At 30.7% G+C, this 26,592-nt stretch overlaps 2 protein-coding genes across 4 annotated transcripts in view; both read right to left on the minus strand.

Moving 5' to 3' along the window:
• On the minus strand, positions 1-17,064 carry LOC136983081 (uncharacterized). Its single transcript, XM_067279714.1, has 29 exons — positions 16,930-17,064; positions 16,544-16,858; positions 16,317-16,470; positions 15,715-15,876; positions 8,784-10,143; positions 8,402-8,710; positions 8,163-8,317; positions 7,884-8,088; positions 7,614-7,682; positions 7,448-7,537; positions 7,212-7,366; positions 7,069-7,137; positions 5,263-5,380; positions 5,036-5,194; positions 4,891-4,963; positions 4,698-4,821; positions 4,565-4,621; positions 4,436-4,485; positions 4,224-4,350; positions 1,764-1,867; positions 1,590-1,692; positions 1,369-1,516; positions 1,246-1,309; positions 1,099-1,165; positions 911-993; positions 701-839; positions 538-627; positions 397-457; positions 1-120 (listed from the first exon to the last, which is right to left on the minus strand). Exons 1-29 carry the CDS (start codon positions 17,061-17,063, stop codon positions 110-112), a joined length of 4,755 nt encoding a protein of 1,584 aa, XP_067135815.1. The 5' UTR covers position 17,064; the 3' UTR covers positions 1-109.
• The window catches only part of LOC136983022 (homocysteine-responsive endoplasmic reticulum-resident ubiquitin-like domain member 2 protein), a 21,101-nt gene continuing 11,468 nt past the window's right edge, over positions 16,960-26,592 (minus strand). For all 3 annotated transcript variants that reach the window (XM_067279634.1, XM_067279633.1, XM_067279632.1), the window contains exons 4-6: positions 22,843-22,923; positions 21,140-21,181; positions 16,960-17,097 (exon numbers count right to left, since the gene is read on the minus strand). In XM_067279634.1, coding sequence (XP_067135735.1) covers positions 17,071-17,097; positions 21,140-21,181; positions 22,843-22,923 — 150 coding nt within the window. In that variant the 3' untranslated portion in view covers positions 16,960-17,070. The remainder of the gene's footprint in view (positions 17,098-21,139; positions 21,182-22,842; positions 22,924-26,592) is intronic.

A 26,592-nucleotide genomic window follows, 5' to 3' on the forward strand; every position in this document is an offset into this window, starting at 1 on the left:
TCTGTTTTTTCTATACACAATCTGTATTTAAACATCTATATTAAAGTAAGGCACATGTTGCTAGGTGTATACACTCTGCACTTCTGAATCTGCCATCTTTTAACTTGATTTATCCTGAAACTATAATGATTTTCAATTATTACAGATGTAAAAAAAAATTAAACTAAACAATAGCTAAAAGATATACAGGTGGAAAAAGGCCTGATTTATGTATAAGATGAATAAGTTAGATTTAGATGAGTAATGGAGGGTAATCGCTGTCTTAGGTCTTATGCTATAAGGCTATAATTTGGTGCCTCATACTTTAAAATTTCTTATTTGGTAGGGAGAAATGGCCTCTTATATATTATAGCTTAGGATATTAACGTGGGTTAAACGTTTGAAAGGCATACTTACATGTTTTTCGATATTTATCTAAAACAGCATTGTCATTATATTCGAAAGGATCCAATGATTTCTGTAACATAAATTTAAAATTAATTACTTATTTATTTTTAATTTATTATAAAAATTAAAAGAATTATGATAGATTCATACTGCAGCACTAATTCCTCTTTTTCTGCTTCTACAGATTGATGAACGGAAATGTTTCGATCCAAAACCAATTATTAAAACAATAAATATTCCCTGAAATGGAATCGTATTAATTTCAATTATTAATAAGGTTTAATAAAAATTAAAAGTTATTTATAAAAATTACCAAAGACGCATTTAAAACTTGAAAAACTGGATTAAACGGAGGTAAGTCATCCAGTCGTAAATCAATATAAGTAAAAACTGCACAGACCCAAGTTACCAGAAATAAAATATTAACGATGAAATGTGTTTTAGCTGCAGAACTAAAACAATTTTTTAAAGTTAATGTATTTAATTTACACAAGAAAAAACGTCCTTTTTAAATTATTCAAACCTTATTTCATTTACTACTGCCGTTTTCTTGATAACAGGAGTGCCAATGTTACACATAGTTAGTAACGACCATAAAAATGCAACCTATCAATTAAATATTTAAATAAAACTCTATAAAATGAATGTAACAATCTTTAAATCGTTAAAACTCTGTTATATTTAACAGAAACTTTAATTAACTTGAATTACCGTTGTTGGTGCTAAAATGCTTCCGATAAGTATCATTTTCATTTCGTTCGTTGGTCCAACCATACATCTGTAAACTCATATATATTTAAGATTACTGAACACAATTAAAATTAATTTTTATTTAATAAATTTGCTTATTTAAATTACCTGTAATCGTAGCCGTAATCTGTATATAAGACGACCGAGACACCGACAGCTATAGCAGGCAAGCCTATAGAATTGTTCGAATTTTATAATCAGCAATTGAAATAATTAATAAAATTAACTTACCCCAACCAAGAAGTAAATATAAGAAAATTCTTCCTTTGACAACACCAGCTACAATAGCACTAAATAATGCGTGACCTTCCATTAAAAGCCACGCTGAAACAGCAGTGTAGAAGTAATGGATAGTACCTGATAAAACTCTGCAGACCTCCTAACATGGTAAATAAAAATTATTTTTATTTATGAGAATTACTAGAATTGTATACATATATTTAAAATTTTACCTCATTATCACGTAAAAATTCGGCAGCTAAAAACGAGCCTAAAGCAACTACAGCAGCAATAGATGTGTTGAATCGAATTGTGTGAAATTGTTCGTGCAAAGATCTGAAAATAAAAAAAAATTATTAAATTAATACAATTAAATATATTAATTAATTAAAATAAAAGTTGCTTACGCGGAATAGGCGATGCAAATTATATAAAATAGAAGAAGCAGCAAAGAAATTCCCATAAGAATCCATTTTAGTAGTTTTAACCACTGCGGTTCAGGTGGAATATCCTATATAAAATAGGAAAATAAAACAACTAAGATTATTCTTTTCGTTATTGACTTAACAATAAATAAATATTAAATGATTATCTAGTATAAAATAAAATAGGTAATTATAGATGATTTTATCGGATAACTTTGAAATGAACTGGGGGATCGATCCTTTGTCGAATCCTTTTTCTAGTTTAGTTATGCTTTACGCTATTTTGGATTCACAGAAATAATACAAAAATATTTCTGTGGAGTATTAGAAAAATCAGAATCATAACAAAAATTTTTATATCCAGAAAAAAAAATTAAACACAAATATTAAAATAAATTATAGCACTTTTTAACAAATATTTACAGGCTGTTAACTTAATAACATTGTGACAATATCATGTAAATGATGATGGATTGGTTCTAGTGGATTTAGCAGCAATCTATCGTTCTGGGAAAGTCCGAGATAAGTCCAGCAGACGAAAAACCCCATAAATTTTTACTGTCGGTCTGTTCCGGACATGTCGGACCTCGTACCGCATCCCTGGACCCCCAATTGTGAACCTGAACGAACCCACGATGGATATTTAAAAAAAAAAAAAAGTCTCTGTTAGTGCCAAACAAAGCGGAAAAAATCAAAAATGAAAGAAAAATATTGTTTTTTTTTTAAATATTATTTAAAAAAGAGGATGACTTCTATACTAACTTTGATCTTCTATTTGTGCACATCAACGATTCTCAAACTTTTTATATTTACTATTTTTAAGTATTAGGTTGGGGAAAAAGAAATCCATTATTTTTATGTTTATTTTAAGACTTTATTTAACATGGTTCGGATTGTCCGATTTAGGTCAAATATGCACCGTTTTGTTTTATAATTTGTTGACATTTTAAAGGTAACTTCATAATGCCTCTCTCATAGAAGCCCTGGTCCCTATTGGCAAAAAACTCAACTAAGCGATTTTCGTGATCTTCTCTTGACGCCAATTTTTTATCACTAAGGAAGTTTTGCAATGATAAAAAAAGATGGTAATTGCTTGGTGCCAGGTCCGCACTATAAGGTGGATGCATCAAAACTTCCCAACTAAGCTCCCAGAGTTTCTGGCAAGTCCCTATAGACGTGTGTGACGTGGCGTTGTCCTGATGAAAAACAACACTTCTCCTGTTGGCCAATTCTGGCTGCTTCTGATCAATTGCTAGCTTCCAATGGTTTAATTGTTGACAGTAGAGGTCCGAATTTAATGTTTGACCATATGGAAGCAGCTCATAGTAGATGATTCCTTTACAGTCCCACCAAATGCACAGCAAATCCTTCCTGGCCATTATTCCTGGTTTGGCCACCATTTTGAGCCGCTTCACTGCGCTTTGACCACGCTCGTTTTCACACAATATTGTCATATGTGACTCATTTCTCATCCCCAGTCACCATCCATTTAAGAAATGGGTCGATTTTGTTCCATTTGGCCAAGGCTTTGCAGATGAAAATTCGATCCATCATGTTTTTTGTGTCAATTCGTGTGGCACCCAAACATCAAGCTTCTTTTTGAATCCAGCTTTAAGCAGATAGTTTAAAACTGTTTTGTGGTCAATCTTTAGCTCCTGGGTGATGCTACAACTGCTAACATGCTTGCCCATTTCAATCATTTCCATGATTCTATTGACATTTTTAATGACGGGCCTACCTATGCGAGGTGCATCTTTAACATCGAAATTACCAGAATAGAATCGACGAAACTAAAATTGTGCATAATTGGCTGTGACAGTATCGGGACCATAAACATCATTCACAATTTCAGCTGCCTGGATTGCATTTTCGCCTTCATCAAAGCAAAATTGTAAAACATACCAAATTTTCTCTTTGGTAACTTCCATCTTTTACACCTTATAACTCACAACTAAATCGACCAATCAAAAAACTGTAACAGAATTTTTTTTAGTATAAAATGTCACTTTTCCAGTGAGCACAAGTCTGAACTTGTTTGATCAATACTTTACGAGATATATATCACTACAGCCATCTAGCAACAAAATAATGGATTTCTTTTTCCCCAACCTAATATTAAAGTAAATCATATTTAACACTTTAAGTAACTAATCAGTTACATTTTTGGTATGTTTTTTAATTGCAAATTAAACTGAAATTGTACAATTGAATTTATTACGGATGAATTTTAATTTATATCATAATTTATTACAATGAAAGTTAAATAAACGGTTGTAAATAAAATAATAATGAGTAAAAAAACTCATATGTTTATACCAACCAGAATAGTTAATATAACCTTAAGATATATTTAAATCTAGGCATTATATAGTACCAAGTGCACATGCTTTAAACCAAGTGCACATGAATCACGAAAGAAATATATTATTGAAAGGAACTCACGAAAGGTTTTCTTAACTTCGACATCACAGTAAAGATTCCTGATGACTGACAAGCACAAGTCGTAGATTCTTCCGAAGAGTTAACTAATTTGCAATCTTCATCTGACCATCCGCCTTTATCGTCTCGTCTGATTAAAAGTATTAGAAGTAAATATATGAAGAAGATAAACATGTTTAAAGTAGATTTGTTAAATTAAAAAATAAATAAATTACCCTTTAATTTCCTGGCTTTCTTTCCAACGCACGCAATATCTTTGTTTAATCTGAAGTGCAGTAAATGTTAAATTTTAGAGAAAGAGAGAGAGAATGTAGATTACATAATATACAATGTATAAGACTCACTTCACAATTTTCAATATCTGATTCAGATGCCAGAAGTTTACGTCCTGTCATTTTTTTCTAAAATATCAAGCAATATATCAGCTATTATATATTTTATACGTAAATATATTATATAAAAAGAAAAATAAATTACTTTCTGCTTATTCGAAAAACCCATCAAAATAGGATCATTTTCTAAATTATCGGAACTCGCTTCAGGTACCATCTCTAGTGATGTCACATCACCATCGATAAATACCCATTCATCGTCATCACCCCTAAAACAGAATTTAAAAATATAAATTTATAAAGTAAAATATGGTAAAATTATCGCAGAATTTACATACGAATTAGAATTTTGAAGCGGTGCAACCGAACTCAAACTGTCATATTTACAGTTCAGTATATGAATACGTTCACCTAAAACGAAACATTATATATAAAATATAAATTAAAATTGAATGTTATTGTATTAATATAATCTTTATTTACTTGGTTTTCTATTTCCTATAATTTTCGACGAAGCCGATAGTTGAATTTTTTCTTCGGCAGTTTCATTTTGTTCTTCCGATTGCATATGTTCCGAGAGGGGAATGTTACCATTATCTTCGCCAAGTATCTTTGCTGCCGACGAAACAAAGATCTTGCATTCTGAAAATTACAAGACTGTAATAGTCATTATTTTTAATATTTTTATTTATTTACTTTATAAAGTTTACCAATATTGAAACATTTCTGTTCGATGACAGTAGGAATTTCTGTGTAATTTGTATCCGTTGATTTTAGCAACACCCAATCCACATACGATTTTACCAATCCTGCGGAACCGCCGCTTTTCTATTAAAGATAAATCATTAATGTAAACCATTTTTTAAAATAAAATAGATATAAAATTCTATTTTTTTTTTTTTATTTCGGGAAATCATAGTCATTGGCTACGTTCAGCAGACAACAGTTCTACTGGTAACATTAACTGCTACATAATAGCCATGAATCTGATGAACGATGAATTATGAATTGATATCAATGGTTTGTGGCAATATATTAGCTTCTGTTTGTTTTCACAACATTCGAAGTAAATTAAATCCATTTCTAAAATTTATATTTTGCGTATATCTGTTTTTAATTGCTAATAACTTTATTGATGAATAAACGCAGGCTTTCATAAGCGTAAATGTTATGTGGGCACAACCATCTTTGAACAGTTATAACTACCTAAAGATAAAGTAAATGAAGACTTCTACTAAAAATAATGTCAACACATCTGAAGATGTTTCGAAGTAGCGCTTCTGTATAGGCAATGGCGAAATTACAATGGTGAAAAGTGGTTCGGTCGAGCAGGACCCCGAGTCAACAGGGATCCGAAGATGTCAAGCAAAAAGCCTACTACCCGTGAATAAATAATTATTTTGATCATGGATCAAGTATTTTTTTTTAAAATCTAGACTAAGACCATTTTGGGGGATTTAAATCTCGTCCTTTGTAGCAGGGGATGGGATTCGAAGAGGAGGAGGGAGGAGCCCGCATTAGAATTTCAAACCAAAGCCCGAAATGAAATCCGCTTCTATGTAGAGGTCATTTATCAGAAAATACTCAACTGCTCCAGAATTTTCGAGTCTAGTGAGTGCAGCACTGCCATTCACTTCTATTAATCGTTCTGAAATGTTAAATAATGGAAACATGTATGACTTAAATCTATATCATAAAATTTGAACTGTACACGTAATATCTATAGTTCAAACTTTAGGCGAAAAATAAAATAAATAATAAAATGCATGTTTTAAATTATTTTAATTGTCTGACAACATAAAACTTTCGAAAGAACACATTCGCGTGCTGTTACTCATTCACATCAAAAGTGACCACAACGCAACGAAAGTTCACGATGTCATTTGCAAAATGTTTGTTAAAGCGTTTACGAATGAACAAAGATCAGCCAGCTGTTGCAAATGTCAAAGGACCGATAGTGCAGAAGGCAATACGTTTGTTTGGCGCTATCATGATGGAGCAGCTTCCAACCCACATCACTGTCACGAAAGAACTTTACTGTGAACGACTAGATCTTTTCAATACCACTACTACAACGTGCCAGCCTATAGAGCAAAAATGACCTTACAGAAGTTGGTCAATCTAGACTAGATGGTTCTGCTTCATCCAACATAGCCCAGACTTGGGGCCAACTCACTACCGTCTATTTCGCGCCCTGAAGAACCATATTGCTAATTTACAGTTCAATACCTAACGCTTGAGACTTTCTTCAAAGAAAACCAGTCATTCTATTTTCACGATATTGAAAGTTTGCAGCAAAGGTATCAAAATATGATTGATATTGATGATGATTACCTACAAGACTAGTCGTTGTTGAGTTAATTGTCAATATAGTTTTTTCAAAATGTCTAAATTTCACCTGTACAACCAATCTTGGAAATTGTACTGGAAACTCGACGCTTTTAATCGTTTCAATGAAAATTAACATAAAGTATATAACAGAAACAAATATACTTCTTTTAAAGTATTTTACGTACTTTATTTATCTCTTTCCAACAGTCAGCATACTTTTCAGCTAAAGCACCGCAAACCAAATTTTGGAGAAGCTGTTAAAGATTTATGCATTTATTATAATAAAAAAAACTATTATAATTTTTACGAAAATATAATTAACTCTTACCAGATTTATTTCAAAAACTTCTACACTTATATTTTTCTTTCTAGATAAAGTTGTTGTTTTTTCCATTATAATATTAATAATATTGACCAAACTTGTTAAATCTTCACACATTTTTTCTTCTTTCTCTTCATCAATTTTTTCATCGGTGCTGTTTTCTATTAAAAAAATTACGAGCGGATCATATAAAAATATATTTAAATATACCATACCGTTTAGAAATATACATCCATTATTACTTTCATCCGCTGGTTCGGGTTCGATTTTTGCGACTTTGCCCAAATGTTTTAGAACCTCTCGCAAAACTTCGGGATTGTCTAAAGGAATGTCTCCCTAAAATTAATTTGATAAAAATAAAAATAATTTACTTGAAATATTTTCATTTTAAATTATATGTGAAGGAACTTGCCACAAGAGCAACGAGTTTAGCCAAATTTGTTTCGCAGAATAACGGATGAGTTTCTGTATCGCAGTCTAAACATTAAGAAAAGTGGAATTACATAAAGCATACAACTTTAATTATTTAAGTTTAAAGTAAACACACTACAAATTCGATAATAATAATAAGTTTTAAGATATAACTTACTTTTCTCTTCGTCTGAAGCCCAACGAGAATATTGATCATTAGTTTAACGCTTATAGAAGATTTAATAAGAATTAATAGAGAGTATTTACCATAATCACCAAGAAAGCAACTTGTTTCTCGAGGTGAAAGATCACGAAACCAATACGCAATTTCATCGAGTTCACAATCAGCAAAATGACTGTAACCAGATCCAACTTTCTTGCAACCAACTGTAACTTCATCTTGTTTCTTTACTTCTTCTGTTAATTCTTCCGGATACATAGTCCAAGCTTCCAACGTGTTGTTAACGTAAATCTGAATTTTCATTAAATCAATTAATAATTAATTAAAGAAAATAATCTTAATTATTGTTAATAATGATACTTCACTTTTATGCCATTATCCTTTTTCCATGCTACACCCAAATTACTCCAAGTACTATTCGGTATTGGGCCAGGTGCGCATGCTTCCCATTTTTGATCATTTTTACATACACCGGCACAAAGAGTAATTTCAGAATAATAAATATATAGTCCCGGGCACCCTATAAAATTTTAATACTTTGTATGAAGTGGAAACAACAACGTTTAAATGTGCAAAATATAGAAGATTCTTTTAAGTTTCTCACCCGAATCGATTATATATTTGCGTCTTTTGCTTCTGTAAAATATAATATTAACCCAAACGCTGAAAGAGAATCCATTTGGACATTGGGTAGGATCTTTCAAACAGTTTTCGTGTCCTTTTTCTTTCGCAAAATTGGTAAACTTAAGACACGCTCCAGCATCATCGGAATCTTCTTCCGAACGAAACGAAGCACCCCAACCTAACCCTATAGGGCCGTTTGCGAATGAAACAGTTTTATCACCTACATCTGTCCCATTTAGTTTCATATTGGGCCAACAGTAGCTTGTGGACTCGCAGTAAGGCAAGCAGGCTAAAAATTAATTACAATTCCTTAAATTATTGTTAAACATTGAGACAGTTTTGGCATCGTCTTCCGTACTTACTTTCATTTATTACAGCTGTGGTAGTTGAAATCGGAGTTGTTGTAGATTCTGTCGTTGAAACAGTAGTAGTTGTGGTTGTTGTTGGTATAATTACCGTTGTCGTTGTTGTTGTAGGTAAAGAAGTTGTTGTGGTTGTGGTTACACCGGTTGTGGTTGACGTTTCTGAAGTTGTTGTTGACGTAGGAGCAGTTGTTGTTGTAGTTTCAGTTGTTGGAATCGTCGAACTTGTTGTAGGAGGTTTAGTAGATGTAGGTTCAGTTGTTGTTGTAGATGTTGAAGCTTCAGTAGTTGTAGTTGTTGGAATGTTAGTAGTGGTGGATGTTTCGACTGGAGTTGTCGTAGATGTAATTGTTGTTGTTGTTGGAACCTCAGTTGTTGTTGTGGTCGGAGATTCTGTTGTAGTTGTTGTCGTGGTGGAAATTTCTGTTGTAGTTGTTGTTGTGGTTAGTTTTTCGGTGGTAGCTGTTGTGGTGGTTGGTTCTTCAGTTGTGGTTGTTGTAGTGGTTGGTGTTTCTGTTGTAGTTGATGTCGTTGATGTGGTAGGCGCTTCTGTTGTAGTAGATGTTGTTGTTGGAGCTTCAGTTGTTGTGGTTGTTGTGGTACTCGTTAATTCAGTTGTCGTCGTTGTTGGAGCTTCAGTTGTTGTTGTAGGAGCTTTCGTTGTTGTCGTAGGAATTTCTGTTGTTACTGTCGGAGAAACAGTTGTTGTTGTTGTTGTCGTCGGAGCTTTAGTTGTCGTTGTTGTGGTTGTAGGTGATTCTGTTGTTGTTGTTGTTGGAGTTTCAGTTGTTGTTGTTGGGGGTTCAGTTGTAGTTGTAGTTGTTGGAAGTTTGGTGGTTGTTGTAGTTGTAGGGGATTCGGTAGTTGTTGTAGTTGTCGGGCGTTCAGTTGTTGTTGAAGTTGTTGGGGGTTCAGTTGTTGTAGTTGTTGTAGGAGGTTCAGTTGTTGTAGTTGTTGTCGGGGCTTTTGTTGTAGAAGTTGTTGGGGATTCGGTTGTCGTCGTACTTGTTGGAGGTTCCGTTGTTGTGGTAGTTGTCGGGGGTTCGGTTGTTGTGGTAGTTGTTGGAGGTTCTGTTGTCGTCGTAGTTGTTGGAGGTTCAGTCGTTGTGGTAGTCGTCGGGGGTTCCGTTGTTGTCGTAGTTGTAGGAGGTTCAGTTGTTGTGGTAGTCGTCGGGGATTCCGTTGTTGTCGTAGTTGTAGGAGGTTCAGTTGTGGTAGTCGTCGGGGGCTCAGTTGTTGTGGTTGTTGTTGTTGTTGGGAGTTCAGTCGTTGTTGTCGTCGTTGGAGCCAATGTAGTTGTAGTAGTGGTAGTAGGTGCTACAAAAAGAAATAAAATATTAACAATATAATTTATTTCGTGCTAAAAAACATTTTTATTTGGTTAATTACAGAAAAATATTCTTACCTTTAAGTGAAAAAGCATTAATTAATCATACAAACTCCATCAAACCCACCTGAATTAGACGAACCTCTGATAAATAGACTAAACTGGAAAAAAAGCATACTTGAACATAACACATTAACATTCATTACTTTCATTCACACATGATTTTTGTTGTACAGATGCTTGTCATCTTGTGTTTAATTTATAAAAAATGAACAACTACACAGATAAATCCTCGTTTTATTTCTATCAATACAATATTTATATTACAGAAATTAATATATCGATAATATAAAAATTTCAATCTTCATCCTTATGAAAAAATTCAGATATCTTTCTTCATTCTTTCTATAAAAACATATCTAAAAATCGAAACTAGACTGTTTAAACTGTAAGATTGGAAACGGAATATTCAATTTATAGTCATTAAATTTTTTTAAAACAAAGTCTTAATTCAACAGAGTGATTATTAATTATATTGATTATAAAATAAAAATATTATTCAATAAAAATGCAAACAATTCTTACCGTTTCCAATCAATATAAGATTTTCAAAGCAGAGAAGTATTCAGATGCGCTCTCATATCACATTAAAATCACATATCGTACGTCACACATCCAATCAGCATCCGCATTAAAAAATTCATGTCGTGACGTACATCTCACGAAAGTCCTAATTGGACAATTGCACGACGATGCCGGTCCACGAATCTACAAGTCACGATAAATAAACATTTCTCGACTCTATTGCCATAGAAACTGATTCAAGTTGAGATAAATTAATAAACTTGTATGAACTTTACATATATTTTAATGATAGAAAAAATCAATAATGAGTATTTAGTTGTTAAATTTATCAGAAAACATGGCGGTTTGATTTTATAGAATTTATTTAAGATTTCATAAAATAAAATTTTATATATTTCCCGTTTTTGAATGGAAGATTCTATTATAAAACGGTATCGTGACTAGACATACGTGACCTTTATTTATCTGTTAATTTGTTGCTTTTCGTGTACAGATGTATCTAGTAGCTACTGGCAACAGAAACGTCTCCAATACAACAACTCTTAACGGTAAATTTGACGGTTCACTTAATTTTTAATATTTATCTGCCTATATTTTTATAAAGCTAATCAATTTTCATAACAATTAGCATAATTTTACTTTATCTTATTCATTAATAATTATGTTAAGTAGAAATTTGTAATACTACAGATTAAAATGGATGTTTAAGCTTAAATCTTCAAAATATCTAGTTTAAAACAATAGTTATGCTAAGCATTTATTTATTTTTTTTTCATTTTTGACTCTTTTTGCTCTGTAGACACTAAGGGGGTCGTTTAAGTATGCGCCCATCCTGGTTTCGGCCAGACCCGTCAGTGGCGCGTTATCCTATGGGCAAAAATGGCAATTGCCTGGTGTTCCCACCAGCAGGGAGCCCCAAACCAATCTTTTATTTAAAAAAATATTTCCCTCAAAAATTCCTCCGAAGAAAAAATTTTTGAAGTCAATATTGCACATGGAGTCCCCGAATTCAAATTTGTCTGAGCGCCCATGTAGTCATAACGCACCACTGAGGCCCGCAATGGGAGCAGGCTGAATGATGAGAAGCAGACCCGACGTATCCGGAACCTGCCCCAGGAAAAAGCTTAAAAATAAACTTAAGTAACAAGTCAGAAATTCTATATAAATTCTTATTTTCAATGTTTCATGCTCTATTTTCAGTCCTTCTTTTAACTTTTAATGCTGCATCCTGTCATCTGAGAGGCATTTTAAGCATTAAGATATATGTATTACAAATTACATTATTACTTCCAGAGGATGTTCCAGATATGTCGAGCTCATCCTTCAGCTCCGAACCCGTGAGGGCATGGAAAAAACCCTTGTAGTGTCCACAGGCTGGAAAGAGTTAAGTATAGTGACGAGATGAGATATCGTTTTCCATTTCTAACATATGCTGGCCTACCATATAGATCCATTTTGTAATGCACGAAATTATAGTCGATCCTCTCACAAACAGGTCAGTTCATCAATCAGGCATTATATTTATTGTGTCCGGGATCAGACTGAACTGAAAATTATGTCCTGGGTAAAACTAGAATATAGACCATAGACATTAATGTGTTTATATTTCAACTTAATGTGAGTATAACATGACATGAATGTCGTTCCATGAGAGTTGAAGGTAATCATCTCTAAAATTAGTGAACAAGAAGCAACAGAAGCAGAATGACCAGCTCATGATGTGCCAAGAAAAGGCCGGTGCAAGTTCTGCCCTCGTCAACATGATCTGAAAACTAAAATCTGATGCATTCATATGTTCAGAACATACAAGTGGACGACTCTGCAAAGATTGCCGAGTTTAATTTTAACAGATTGTGTAGGTTTATTCTTGCACCATAATATAACCTTACGTTTAGTTTAAATTGTATTTAGACATATTGTATGCAAATAAACGGAATGAAGTCTACCCCATCATTTAACTGCGATTTTATTTCACCAGCACGGTTAACGATTAAAACAAACGCTGTAACAAACCGTTTGTCTTCAAGTAATGAGAAATCAAAGTCTACAGTTGTTGAATATTATGAAAAGCTCTCGTACATTGAGCACGTCACCCCTTTTCGTCAGGATTGTCATTTTCCTACTCCCCGAGGTGACGCCAAATTTCATTATCAACAAACAATAGAAAATTCTTGACTTCTAGCGTATTCTGCAAATATAAAAGAAAATAATGAATGATATTTGTCCGTTGTCCCATGCAACTTTATCGTATGCTGAAAACAAAAATGTTCCTTGTTTTCGAGGCCATGTTACCCCCGATTGCAACCAGAGCCACCTTGTGGTAACTCTGATCCGACGTTTGTTTGTTTTGTTAGCTACGGCAACGCAACACTTGGGCGATCTCCCTAGGAAAATGCCTTTTGAGAGTTCTTTTAAGGGTAACTGACCCCTATTCAAAAGTTAAGAAAACTTGGAAAACGCCACGTGGTTAACCCGTTCTGGCGAGGAGAGGACACACGACCGAACTATCAGTATTCAGGGGTCGGAACCGTTTGACCACTAGTGGACCTGATCCAACATTGGATCATACTTTGAAGCCTTTAATTATAGCTTGTGCCCCCTTTTTATAATCTTCGGGCACCGCTGAATATTATACACAGTGCAAGTCTTTAACACTTTTGAAATCAAAAAACAAGTCCTGAAGATTTTTAATGAAATTGAAGAATGTGATCAGCTTGATCATAGTTTTCCTCTACTAAGTTCTGAAGATACCAATTCCAGTGACCAGAAAATATCGTTAGTCAAAACATTCACTGAAGAGAGACATGTACAATCTTCAGAAAAAACTGATCAATTGGAATTTAGTGAAGAGAGTAATTACGAAAAAGATTCCATGATTGATTTACAATCGGAAGAAAAATCAGTTTCAAGCTCTTCGCAATTTCCAGTTTTTTCTCGGTCATGAAATTCAATCTGAAGAACAGAATGCGATTTTGGAGAATTGCAGTTCTTCTTCGGGAAAATGGTTTTCTGCTCTTTCTGCTCCTAAATCGAGCAGCGAATTAAATTACGAAAGAAAAGAATATTCAACATTTGGACTAACAAAAGTAAATATATTGACGTTGTATACATGAAAATTTTGCTCTGAAAACAAAGCAAAATTTTCATATACGGTAGTAGTACTTTTAGAATAGGCCTATTATAATTAAACATTATTATATTCTTTCATATAGAGAGTCAAATCCGATTCCTGACCTACTGATTTACTTGTAACTCACAAGAAAATCAATAGGTTTTCCATACACCAAAATCTTGTTCAAATACTAAGAGCTTAACTATGATCTATCCCAAAGGTGAATCCGCAAGAAATTTGCCAGATCGGAATAAAGAAAAAGAAGAATCCCCGGAGAGTAAATGAAGCAATATATGTGGAATCCACAACAGAATTATTCTACAATGCAATTTAATCTAGTCTGGACTAATTCAAGCCTTCCAACGAAAACAAAATATTTCGTTATCTTAAATTGATGAAATTTATAAACTACTGTAGTTTTCTAAATATATTTTAATGAGTTATTTAATTGTAGCTTAAAATATCTTTTTCAATAACATATGATTAAAATTTCCTTATCAAAACTCGAAGTCATAAATATCAAACTAACAACACATTTAAAAAGTCATTTTAAATCCTCACTGCCATGTGAGGATGTATGATTTATATGATGGAGGTAACAATTTCTGCAATTGGTCTAAGCACACACCAAAATAGTTTTTAGGCCTAAATCCCTTTTGCCATGTGAACACTACGCGGGTCTTTTTAGCAAACTAATTATGGATTCGGCCATTCCCGAAAAATTCCTCGTCTATCCAGATAATAAATTGTAATTTTTAGAAATTCATTTATATAAAATTGAATTTTATATATTTTATAGTAAAATTTGAATCGCTGTCACCACACGACCATAAATCAATGCCATTCTTCTATAGTAGTCGTGACCACCTTTCCTGTGTTGACTCGGAGTTTTCGGGTTTTGCATCTCATCCCTGGGCTACTGGTTTGTAGGATGCACTGGTTAAGTATAATAAAATAATAAACAAATTTTTGTTAAGGGAATCAAAAATAATAGGGCAGAGATTTCTAATTGCAGAACTATACATTCCCACCGTCATCCGTCCGTCCTTAATCTCGACAACGGAGTTAGAGATAAAAATTGAGATCAGATATGGAACACGTAGGGGGATCTGACCCGACGAACTTCCGGTCTAAATCGGAAGTCATGTGATTTTTAATATATATGATTTAAAATTGTAACCGGAAATTGTGACGTCACAATAATTCGTTTTTTATATATACTTTTTTTTCAATATGAAATGAATAAATTTAAGAAAATAACAAAAACAATGATAAATATAACTTTATTTTTAATAGTAAAAAATAAAACTGAAACATCACTTCTAACAATACTTGTTTATTAACAATAAGGTTATGTACAGAAAATCATAAAAAGGCTGTACATTTAAGGAAAAGAAATTCCTTTCTTGACTAGAATCTCTTATGATAGAGGCAGTAAAACTTAAAACTTTTGACTGGCCATACATATATGGTACATAATAAATACTTTTTGGAGAATTTTAGAGAAGAGTTTGACTGACAAATAATACATTAGCATACTTTTGGCTAAATATAGGTTCAATACATTCATCAAGCATCCAAACCAAAATATTTAATAAAAATAATGATTTTTGGAAGTAGTCAGGGATTACAATAAATTTTAAAATCTTATCTCCAAACTGACATTTTTATTTAGAGATTCAAAATTATTAATAATCACTGCTCCTTTTATACATCTATATAATCATACTTTAAAAAAAATCCAGAATTTTGGATAATAGAAGTTATTATACAAAAATTTACATACTGCATATTTCAAGCAAAGCGATCCTTGCTTGAAAAAATAGGCACGTTATAAATCTCCGAGAATAGTCCTTTGACCAGACTATAGGTCGGAGTGGAACCACTTATCCAAACGACTATATTTAATTGATGTCTACGGGAGCGGGTTGTTCGGGTATGAGGGATGAAAAAAATGATGAAATGAATGTCCAAGCAGTTGCCCCAAACTGTGAAGGTCTGTTATCGCCCTGTTGTCCTACATCTGTTTCGCCTTCTAGCGTTCCTTCTGGCTGACTATCTGACGATACCTGTTATAAAATTTTTTATGAAATTATTTAATATTTTTATTTTCGAATATTAATATTTTAAATTGAGTATTATACACAAATATTTTTATTAGAGTTTAATAAACAAACATATAAAAAAAGTCCTTGATTTTGTGGACATTTGACATTTGGACAACAAAATATGTACTATACAAAACATAGTACATATTTTTATACATCTAATTTGTACTTTATGCTTTTTGTTCAACTTTTTACACTAGCTTTAAAGTAATTATAAGTAATATTAGAAAGAAACATAGAAAGTTTCATTTTGCTTATCAAAAAGAAGTTTTTCAAAATGCTATTTGAGATATAATTAAATACAATATTTTTATGAAAAATGATAACATAATAAATACAGTTTATAATTACAAATATGTAATGGTATTATAGATTTTTACTTCACTTGCCTCTTGCGATACCTCTTGCTGATTTGACTGATTTTCTAGTGCTGTTGAACGATTAGGCGGTTCTTGTTCTTGATTATTAACTCTCTCCTGCCTTGGTTCAGGAATTTGGATATTTTCATTATTAGCATTTGGTTGCTGCCTAACACCAAACCAACCACCTTGGTACCTAAAAATATTTAAGATATCATTATTAAAATTTCTAAAGTAAAATCAAAAAATATTTTTTAACTGTCTCTTACAGATATGCAAGAATGGCTAATCCTATAACAATCATGAATCTTCCAGGTGAAGAATAAAAATACACAATACTAAAGAGTACAAGGCCACGACTAAGTATATAGAACCAATCAAGCCAATCTCTATTTCTAAATTCGTCATCATCGTCATCTAGTAGAGGACCTCCTTGAGCATTCATTCGTACGTCTTCATTAGCAGGTCTTTGTGGCGCAACGATGTTTTGATTGGCACCGTTATTAACAGTGGGATGTATCTGTGGAGATCCAGAAGGTGGTAACGATGAACTTGGAGTTGAAAAATTCCCAGCAGTCTGAGCACTGTAGTATTTAAATTATGAATTTAAAATTGATAAGGAATTTAAAATAATTAAGTTGTTGAAATAACTTACTGTTGTAAATATTGTGTCATATAATAAGCATACATCTGTTGCATAGCCATCATTTGCTGTGCTACTTGTTCTGGATTAAAAGGAAATGTTGGCATTGACAGAGCAGCAGAGTAGTTTTGATTTGTTTGTTGCATGCCTGTCCTATGTCTTAATGCCATCTTCATTAGATTCAAAATTAATTGATTTTTTATACATTTAATATTCCTAAAAAATACAGATTTATAAAAATTATTCATTTAATGCACAATTATTTCTATTGTTTTAATTATATAAATGTTTCAAATAAAAATTATATGATTAATCAAGAAAAAAACAGGTAACTTTTATTAATTACTTTGTAATCTAAATACAAGTATATTTTTATCTGGCATCATATTATATCAAATTAATCTTTACTGTTTTCCGAAATCCAACTTTTCTTAAAATCTTTTTGAATATTCAATAATACAGTTTCATAGTGTGACTGTATACATAGCAACAGTTCATTTGGTTCTACATGTAAAAAGATGCATAGTTTGAATATCAATCCTAATTGCTTTTTTCTTTGTTAGTTAATAACTATAAATTAAATTAAATTCTAAATTTAATAGAAGGCAGAAATATCTAATCAAACTATATCAAAAACCTAGTGAACTTTTGGGCTTACAAATATTTAGATATACACAGTACATCTGGAAAGTACACAGAATGATTCAATACAAAATTAATTTTTCACATGAAAAAATTTTATTGCTTTAATTTTTTATATATTCTTCTTTCTTTAAATATATAGCATGTATCATTCCAAAAAATCTCTTGAAGACCTTGACAAAGTCGTTTTTTGGGATGGCTTCAGGAAGTCAATCACTGTCATTTGAATTTCCAGGATAGACTCCATAGAAGTCAGCTTCATGGGAATATTATACTTTGGAAAAAGTATGTCAGGACTAGATTCAGCAAGCAGGAAATGTAGAACTGTTTCAACCTGGTGTTTTGACCAAAAATTAAATTACAATCATTAAGATATTCATCAATGTGTTATCATAAAGGAAGGACCATTCTCTGGCAAAAATTTGATTGATATATCAAATTCTTTAGATATATCAATCAAAAGAATTTGATCTCCACATAGAAACAGATTATATGCAATCTGTCTTTTGATCACACATTTTTATCAGTGTTGCTTACAAAGGACATCCATTGTTTCTGTCATTATCTAACAATTTTTGACCATGAAAGCACTTGTACAGTACATAATCAACTGGAGTAAACATTCATTCCATAAACAATTATCATCAATTAAGATTTCTGATGTTTTTCCAGATTCAAAACACAATATAATTTGCAGCATAATGCTCTTTCTCACAGAATGATGAGATCAAAAAGTTGTACAAACATCCAATACTCATCAGAAATAAATTACAACTGAAGCAGAAATTAATGATTGCTTACTGAAATCTCACAGGAATTAATTCATGTTTCCTAGCACACAGTACTATTAGTACTTCATAAAAAAATCATTCCAAGAACTTTCAAAATAAACTGTGTAGTTTGAGTATCATGTACAGGTATTTAATATATTTTACTGTATTTAATTTCAAGCTACTCATTTATGCCAGAAATGATTATTATTATTTCTTTTTAATCAAAACAGAAAGTATTATCTGTTTAAACTATACATTAGATAAAAGAAAATTATTGATAAAATTAATAAATTTTAGAAGCATTCAACATTAGGTGCAATAGAAACTGTTTAAAAGTTGTACATAAACTTATTTAAAACAGTTAAGATTTAATAAATTAATAAATCTTTGGGTTTGACTTAATCAGATTATCTTTGTGGTAATTTATCCTATTCAGTTAAATAATTGCAATACAAACTTAATTTAATGGACTGATTGGGGAAGGGGTATCCACTATTACCAAAAGTCTGTTAAATTTAGTGTGTTTTAAACACATTAATAATGAATTCACAATACAAAATATATTCAAACATTACTATCAATCTTTTAGTGTGCTCTATCTGCTAATTAAAAGAAAGTTTTAATTTTCTTTCAGGGCAGAAATATTTTTCTGCATTAAATCAAGGGTCTACTGTGTTATTTTAGACAAACTAAGACGGAATTAATTTTTTGATCACTTCTAACATTAATCTGTTTATACAAAATATTTAAGAATTGAATTTTATAACTTAAATCAAACATAGAAACAATTAGTCTGTAAATTATATGCACAAGAAATTAAAGTTATATACTGTATTTTATAATTTAAAACTTGAAGTTAAGACTATTTACAAAAATATACATTTTCGAGTCTATCCATTTATAAATGGATAGACTCGAAAATGTATATTTTTGAAAATAGTCTTAACTTCAAAATTTTAAATTAGAAGATATCCTGAGTCATCATGAAAATTGTATTTTATAAATGCAATGTGTCACATCTGCTTAATAATAAATGCAATTGCACTGGAATGTTGGAAATTAATAGTGGTGAAACCTCTCGAGACTTTTCTGCTTAGGCATGAACAATCAAGGTCATGCACATGGTTTTATCATTCATTTTTTGACATTGTAAAGCTGCTTTCAACCTAAGTATTTTAATTGGACAAAAATCTTTTGTGCTGATTGAGATATGTTCTATGGCTTTATAAGTTAAACTATGCCTTCATCTTTCATAGAACCCAAGATAGAATTTGCTCCATACAAAGGGATGCTGGAATGAATAACATCCAAATCAGCAAATAGCCTACTATCAATTACCTATACTATAGCACAATTGCATTTAGTAATTAGATGTGATATATAGAGCCTGATGCAATGTTTGTGTCACTTTGCATATAGAGTATAAATAAAAACGTTAAAAGTAATAAAAATATATTTTCTGGACTATTCTATTTTCATATGCATTATTGGATTGGTTCAGATTGAGAGGATAAGCAATGCAGCACATGAGATTTGTAATTAGTGGTGTGCATCTCAGAAGAGCTATCAGGAAACAGGCCTATATATTACGTGTTAAATACAAAGAAAATGCAAAATACCATTAGCAACTGATGAGCTTAGTATGCATTATTAATCTTGTTATCAATCCCCATATGTAAATTTAAAGCATATAAAACTCTCATCATTTTAAGAGTAAATCAGGGTTTACATTTATAATTTTCCCAAACAACATAAAGAATAGTTTTTGAGCATTTTCTATAATCTTTAGATTTAGCTCAACTTTCTTTTGAAATTACTGAAAAATTACAATGTATAATATGAAAGTAACAAGAAACAATTCAAGAACTTCAGAAGAAAGCTGAATAATTTATTCTTCACCATAACTTCAGTGACCTGTATTCACCACAGCTAACAAATGGCCTAGTTACACCATTATTCCAAACTGCTTTCAATAAAAAAAATTCAAATAATGTATTTCTGTTTGATATTTTACATAAGAAAATTTATATAAAATAAAATGATCACTAAAATTTTCTCACTCTAAGGTCAAATGGTAAATTCATACTTAATAAATTTTGAAAATATAAAAAATATTATATATGTATAAAAAAAATTATAGCAACTACTATTCTATTTTTAATATTATTGTATAAATATAAATAATCTAGAAATCTTTTGAATATTGTATATTATTACATTGCCAACATTGTTTATATTATCATTTTGTATATATTGTAATATAAAAGCCATTATATTTATTCTATACATTTTGTTGTTCTTTTGCGTCCTATGGAAAGTTTTATATAGCAATATTTTCCAGGAAGCTAGCAAAGACAAAAATAATAATGCAAATACTGATGAAGTAGAATGTATAACCTTTGATGTGAAGCCAGAAACTACTGTGAAAGTGAGTGAAAATTTGAAAAATTTATTGTCAGAAGTATGTGCATATTAATTATGATAATGTAAAATGACATTGGAATTTGTGAAGTTTTTAAAAGCTCAATATCTCAATATATATATATATATGAATGCTATTATTCAGATAAACAAATCAGATGATGATATTCAGATAATCAGAACTTAATTTATAATTTTACTTTAATTGTTGTATAAATTTGCCTTAGCTATTTTTTAACTAATTTCAATCAAAATATTTATTTCAAATTTTTATAACCATTCTAATTTAAATTACTCTTAGGTTTAAGTTAAAAAAAATAAATAATTTACTTTTGATTTGTTTGTTGCATGCCTGGACTAAATTTCTTAAGACATTCTTCATTAGTTGAGCTTGTAGAAGGAAATGGATGTGCACAGTTCTGAGTCTCCTACAAAGAAAGATTAATAAATCTTGTTAATATATAAATATTTTGAGAATTGACAGTGTAGGCATACGAATAGATGCTCATGTATGTGCAAAAACAGAAATATATTAGTTAATTTATCTAAATATTAATTAGTACATACAAGTAAATTTACTCATATGTTTGCAAATAATTAAGAAAGTATGCAGACCAATAAATTTCTTGTTTTAAAATTGACTAATTCAAAATTTTGAATTTACAATACAGGTACTCCTCACTTTACGACCTATCTGCTTAACAACCACTCGCACTTACGACCAATCGAGTTTCAACCTGCAATTCGGAGAATCCCCTTTCTCAGCTTGAGTGTTGATCAGTGGCAAATGGTGACATGCGCACTAAGCGTACTATAATAGGCTTGCGCGTACTGTAATAGGCTAATAGCATACTATAATAGTCTTTTTATGAGTAAATTTGAAGTTTGTTGCATAACTTGTATAATTTTACAACGATCTTATATTCCCGGTGCAAGCTCCTCGCTTATCGACCAATTCGCTTAACGACGTAGTCATCGGAACAGAACTCAGTCATAAAGTGAGGAGTACCTGTATTAGTTGAGAAATGTAATTGTATTAAGTTAAATTAATTTATACTTAGAAGAGACATCAATACCAAGACATTTATAATTATAGTACTTTATTGTTATTTACTTTGTACAATACTTTAGAATGAATTTGTGCAAGACGAAAAATCTGATTAAAAAAAATACCAATTAACAATAATGAACTTTCATTTTATCATATATTTCTTTTATATAACTCCTTTCAGTAATGTAAAAGTTTATTCTATAAATTATAACAAATGCCATATTTACATTTCAGGAAGATTTTTGTTTTTTCTAAAAGATTTTTAAAAGAAGTAAAAAACATAACTTTAAACAATTTACTTTTTAATTAAACATTGTTCTAATTTTTAACATGTTGAAATGTTCTATAATTTTAAATGCATCATTCCACATCTTTTTGATGTACTGAAGATGTCTCCAAGTTGAGTGAAAAATGTTAATTTAATGAAATTTAGATTTAGTTTTAATTGAAAAAAGTATTTCATGTTATTTATTCAAATATTATACAGCAGAGAGTCGAAAATCGGAATCAATTGGGGACTGGGGTGGTTCAGATTAGTCATTTGTTCCAATTACCAATTATGTACGAAAAAATATATTAATCTGTCCGATGTTCAAATTTTTCTCCATTGCGTGTCGCTTCGTGTTGAAATTTTTCTCTGTTGCGTGTCGCTTTGTGTTGAATTTTCGTCGATTTTAAGCCTAACAAAAATTTTTATAATAATAATCGAGGCTATTGTATCGTTAAAAATTATTTCTTTATTTTGTACAAACAAAATAAATATATTGAAGAATATAAAACATGAAAATTATACTTTAGAAGTAAATCTAGTATCAAAAACGTTCGATTCAGCACGACACAGTCCGACTGAAAATCGTGCCGATTACAGGTAATTCCGAATACCGGCGTTCCGATTAACGACTCTCTACTGTATTTACACTCACTTTTACAGATTAATTTCTGTAGATCATCTTATTGATAGAATTATTATAACTTTTTCATTCTAAAACAAAATTTAATAGTACCTCTATTTAAATATTTTAGTTTTAAAAAACTTACCTTAACAGTACTTGTCAAAGGTGTTACTAAAGACTGCTTAGTATTACACACAAGATGTAAAATGTGAGGACCTTTCTCATCCTATTGAAAATATTATTTTCAAATAAATAATTATACTAGAATTTATCATTTTAATTCTCATTGTACAAAAATATATTTAAAACAGAACATGAAATGACTGATGCAAAACCTGCATCAGTCACTTCATTAAATTCTCTAACATTCAATAAATTAAAGATAGTTTTTCTCATACAAAATTTATTGTTTATACTACTGAAAACAGTCACTTCACTTCCTTTATAATCTTTTGTTCAATTATTGCAACTGTATTTAGTCTCTTCTTTTTGTATCATTTTCTTTTCTATTTTTTCAGCTTATTTTGAGATCATTGTTATAACACTCAAAATTCACTTTAAAAATTCCTTTACTGCAAAATAAAGACTAAATACAGCAGTTTAAAATGTAGATATTATGCATATGCATAACAAACTGATGAGAATCACATTGTTAGTTTTAGAATAATTAGTACATACATTTTTTTATTAAAGCTTTTTTTGGTTTAAAAAGTCCCTACAGGAAATCCTCATTAAATCAAATTCAGATAGTTCAAAAATCCTGTAACTATATATTACCAACTGGGACAAAAGTAAAGATTTATACATTAAGAAATTTGGTTAGTCCAAATACAGCTACTTCAAAATTCAAAGTGAAAATTCTGTCCAAACTGTGGTAAGTGTAAATTAACTCATTTGTTTAGATTGAGTGCCTCAATCTACAAGAGAACAATAGACCAACAACAACTCTAATCTGGTCAATATGGGTTTGCTTTTACAGTAACACATTTTTGGATGTCACCTTACCCATGGACTACCCTTTTTCTTCTCTTATCTCATAAAATACGACTGGTTTTCTAGATTGCAAAATTAGGCTACAAATAGCAGATTGAGATATTTGTAAGCTCTAGGATACTACATTTCAGCAACTTATACTTTTTGATCCACTGTAAAATTAATTTGGGCTCCATTTCAAGGAATTCTGCTTTTTATAAAACCTATCTGGCAACCTGTGAGGTTCTCACTGGACATATGGTGTTTACCTGCAGTTTGTTATTATTATTATTATTATAAATTAACAAAAGTAGCATTCTGTATATGTAGCCATATTCTATTTTCTACATAAATTACATGGCATTTGACATACTGTACAGAAATACATAAATCTCAGATAATTCAAAACTGGATAATTTGAAATTGCAATTATTTTGTCCCTTGAATTTTGAACTAATGAGGATTTCCTGTATACATAAAAATGAAGTCATTGCCTAAAAATTGGCATAACTTTTCAAAAATGATTACAGCAAAAAGTCATTAAGTGAGCAGTCATTACACAAGGGATAAGTATATTTTTTTGTAATATAAATAAATACTTTAATACTTTATTATTTTTCATAAGATAATATAATTTATATGATAATAAAATTAACTGTTAGTAAATACATCACATTTAAGTTATAATGCAAATAGATGTATACAGTAGACTCCCATAAAACATGGGGGATACGTTCCACGTTGTAGGAAATCGTGTTATAGGGGACATACATTATTGGACCAATTTATGCAAGTTCAAACATGTCTTTAAATTTTAACTGTTATCGCAAAAGATCAAAGATTTCCCGAACATTTTTCCAAAATTATAGAGGAAAGCAATTACATAGCAGAACAAGTCTATAACGTTGATGAATTTGCTTTGTATTTGAAAAAAATGCCTGACAAACATATTTGGTGTTCTGTCATCAAATGAGAATGATTCGATTCTGATGAGAGAAAGTCCAGTTGGATTTTTATATCTTTTTATTTACACTTATATACAACAATGTACAGTACATTGTATGTACAATGTTTTTACAGCTCGACATAGATTGAAGGTCCGGTTCATTTTTGTTTGTGTTGGTTGCTCGTTCAAACATCCGTTCTCGGTAGTTCTTGGTCCAAAAAGTGAGTGACCAGTTCAAAGTTTGCCTTTCTCTTCTTTCCTGCACTCTCTATTGGTCCGAATTGGCACATTGCCGATGGACGCCACACATATATTGCGAAAGATGAAACTTCTGCTTCTGGTTTCAAGGCATCAAAAGACAGGATAACTTTACTTTTGTGTTCTAATGCAGCTGAAGAACATATAACTAAGCCAATGTTAATTAATCGTACATTAAATCCACGTGTAATGAAAAATGTAGATAAATCAATTCTTCCTGTTCACTGGAGAGCTAATAAAAAAGCATGGATTACATGTGAAATGTTTAAAAATTGATTTTATAACTGTTTTGTACCAGAGGTCAAAGATTATTTACAACAAAAAACATTCTTTTTTAAACTGTTGGCTTCATTGTTCATATATAAACAACTGATAAGTGTATATTTTAGCTTTTCTAAACAAAAAATCTGAGACTATGTGAAAACATTAAATTTATCTTACATGTTATACAGGACTGTTTATCACACTGTATGAGTTCTAGTTGCAAAATTTTTGTTGCATTATACAAATTCACATTACAAAAGAGTGCGTTATATGGGAGTTCACTGTATATATATATATAAATCAATCCTTCAAAAAATAAAATCAAAGAAAGATACAAATTCCTTTCCAATATAAACCAAAATACTAACAAAAATTAAACGTAACATTAAATATGCATCATTATATCTGAATTTCTAAAAAATGAAATAAAAGAAATTTGAATAATTCACAAAAACAACTACTTATTTCACATGTGAGTGAAACAGATAATTGGCTTTAAGTAAGAAAACCTATTCATTGTATATACCTGAGAAATTCTTTTTATTTCCTAACTGAAAATTTATTTGTTGCCAAGTAGATTTTTAATAAAAGAAACTTTCTACTCTACAAAAAATACAAAATATAAAATATTATATTAATCTATCAAATTTATTTTCTGTTTTTTAAAATGATATCTATAAACGCGTTTTTAAACAGATGATACTAATTAACATTTTGTTTTTTTAATTATTATTAAAAATAAACTTTAATCATGTATTAGTTCATTATTCTATTCCAATATCTATTTTATAAAGACAGGACTGGGGAGTCGGCATATTTTTGCAACTCTGACTCCAGAGTTAGCATTTTCTTTTTGCCATCTCTGGAGTTTTAAATTTTGCCAAATCTTGAGTTTATGGTTTTTTTCTTTATTCCAAACACAAAAAAAATTACAAAAATTTACATATATATAGAAATAACCCTGTCAAGTTTCAAAATATTTGGGTTCATCCATTCCTGAAATATAAGCAAAAATACATAAAATTTTGTAATGTTTTTTTAGATTTTTGGGCTCAAAACATCAAAAGATTGCAAAAACAGAAGAGAATCAAAATTTGACTGATCCTTTCTCTATACTATATATTTTATAATAATCAGGAGTAAAAATAATTATGAAATTTATTCAGTTAAGGAGTCAGAGTTGGAAATTTTTTTCCAATGCTGACATCAACACCTTAAACTGCTGACTTCTCCTGACACCAACTCCAACTCCCCAGCCTTGTATAAAAAACAAAAAGTTGACTTAATCAAACAAAAACTACAGCTGAAACATTGCAAATTGGCTTACATAAATACAGTACAAATATATTTAAAAATATTTTTATATATTGATTATTAAAAATAATTTGAATCTTACAAGTAAAAATATAATAATAATATATAGTCTATTGCATAACTGTCTTATGATGTAATTCA

Source organism: Centruroides vittatus, unplaced genomic scaffold, assembly GCF_030686945.1.
Source record: "Centruroides vittatus isolate TY-2023 unplaced genomic scaffold, ASM3068694v2 contig_875, whole genome shotgun sequence".
NCBI lineage: Eukaryota > Metazoa > Arthropoda > Arachnida > Scorpiones > Buthidae > Centruroides > Centruroides vittatus.

Bases quoted from the DNA above. Each gene is read 5' to 3' on its own strand.
- LOC136983081 (XM_067279714.1), bottom strand. From the start codon at position 17,063: ATGCAACAAACAAATCAAAACTACTCTGCTGCTCTGTCAATGCCAACA. The intron at 8,711-8,783 runs GTAAGTACGGAA...ATTAATTTTTAG, and splicing joins CACAGCTGTAATAAATGAAA to CCTGCTTGCCTTACTGCGAG. The intron at 5,381-7,068 runs GTACGTAAAATA...TATCTTTAATAG, and splicing joins GTTGGAAAGAGATAAATAAA to AAAAGCGGCGGTTCCGCAGG.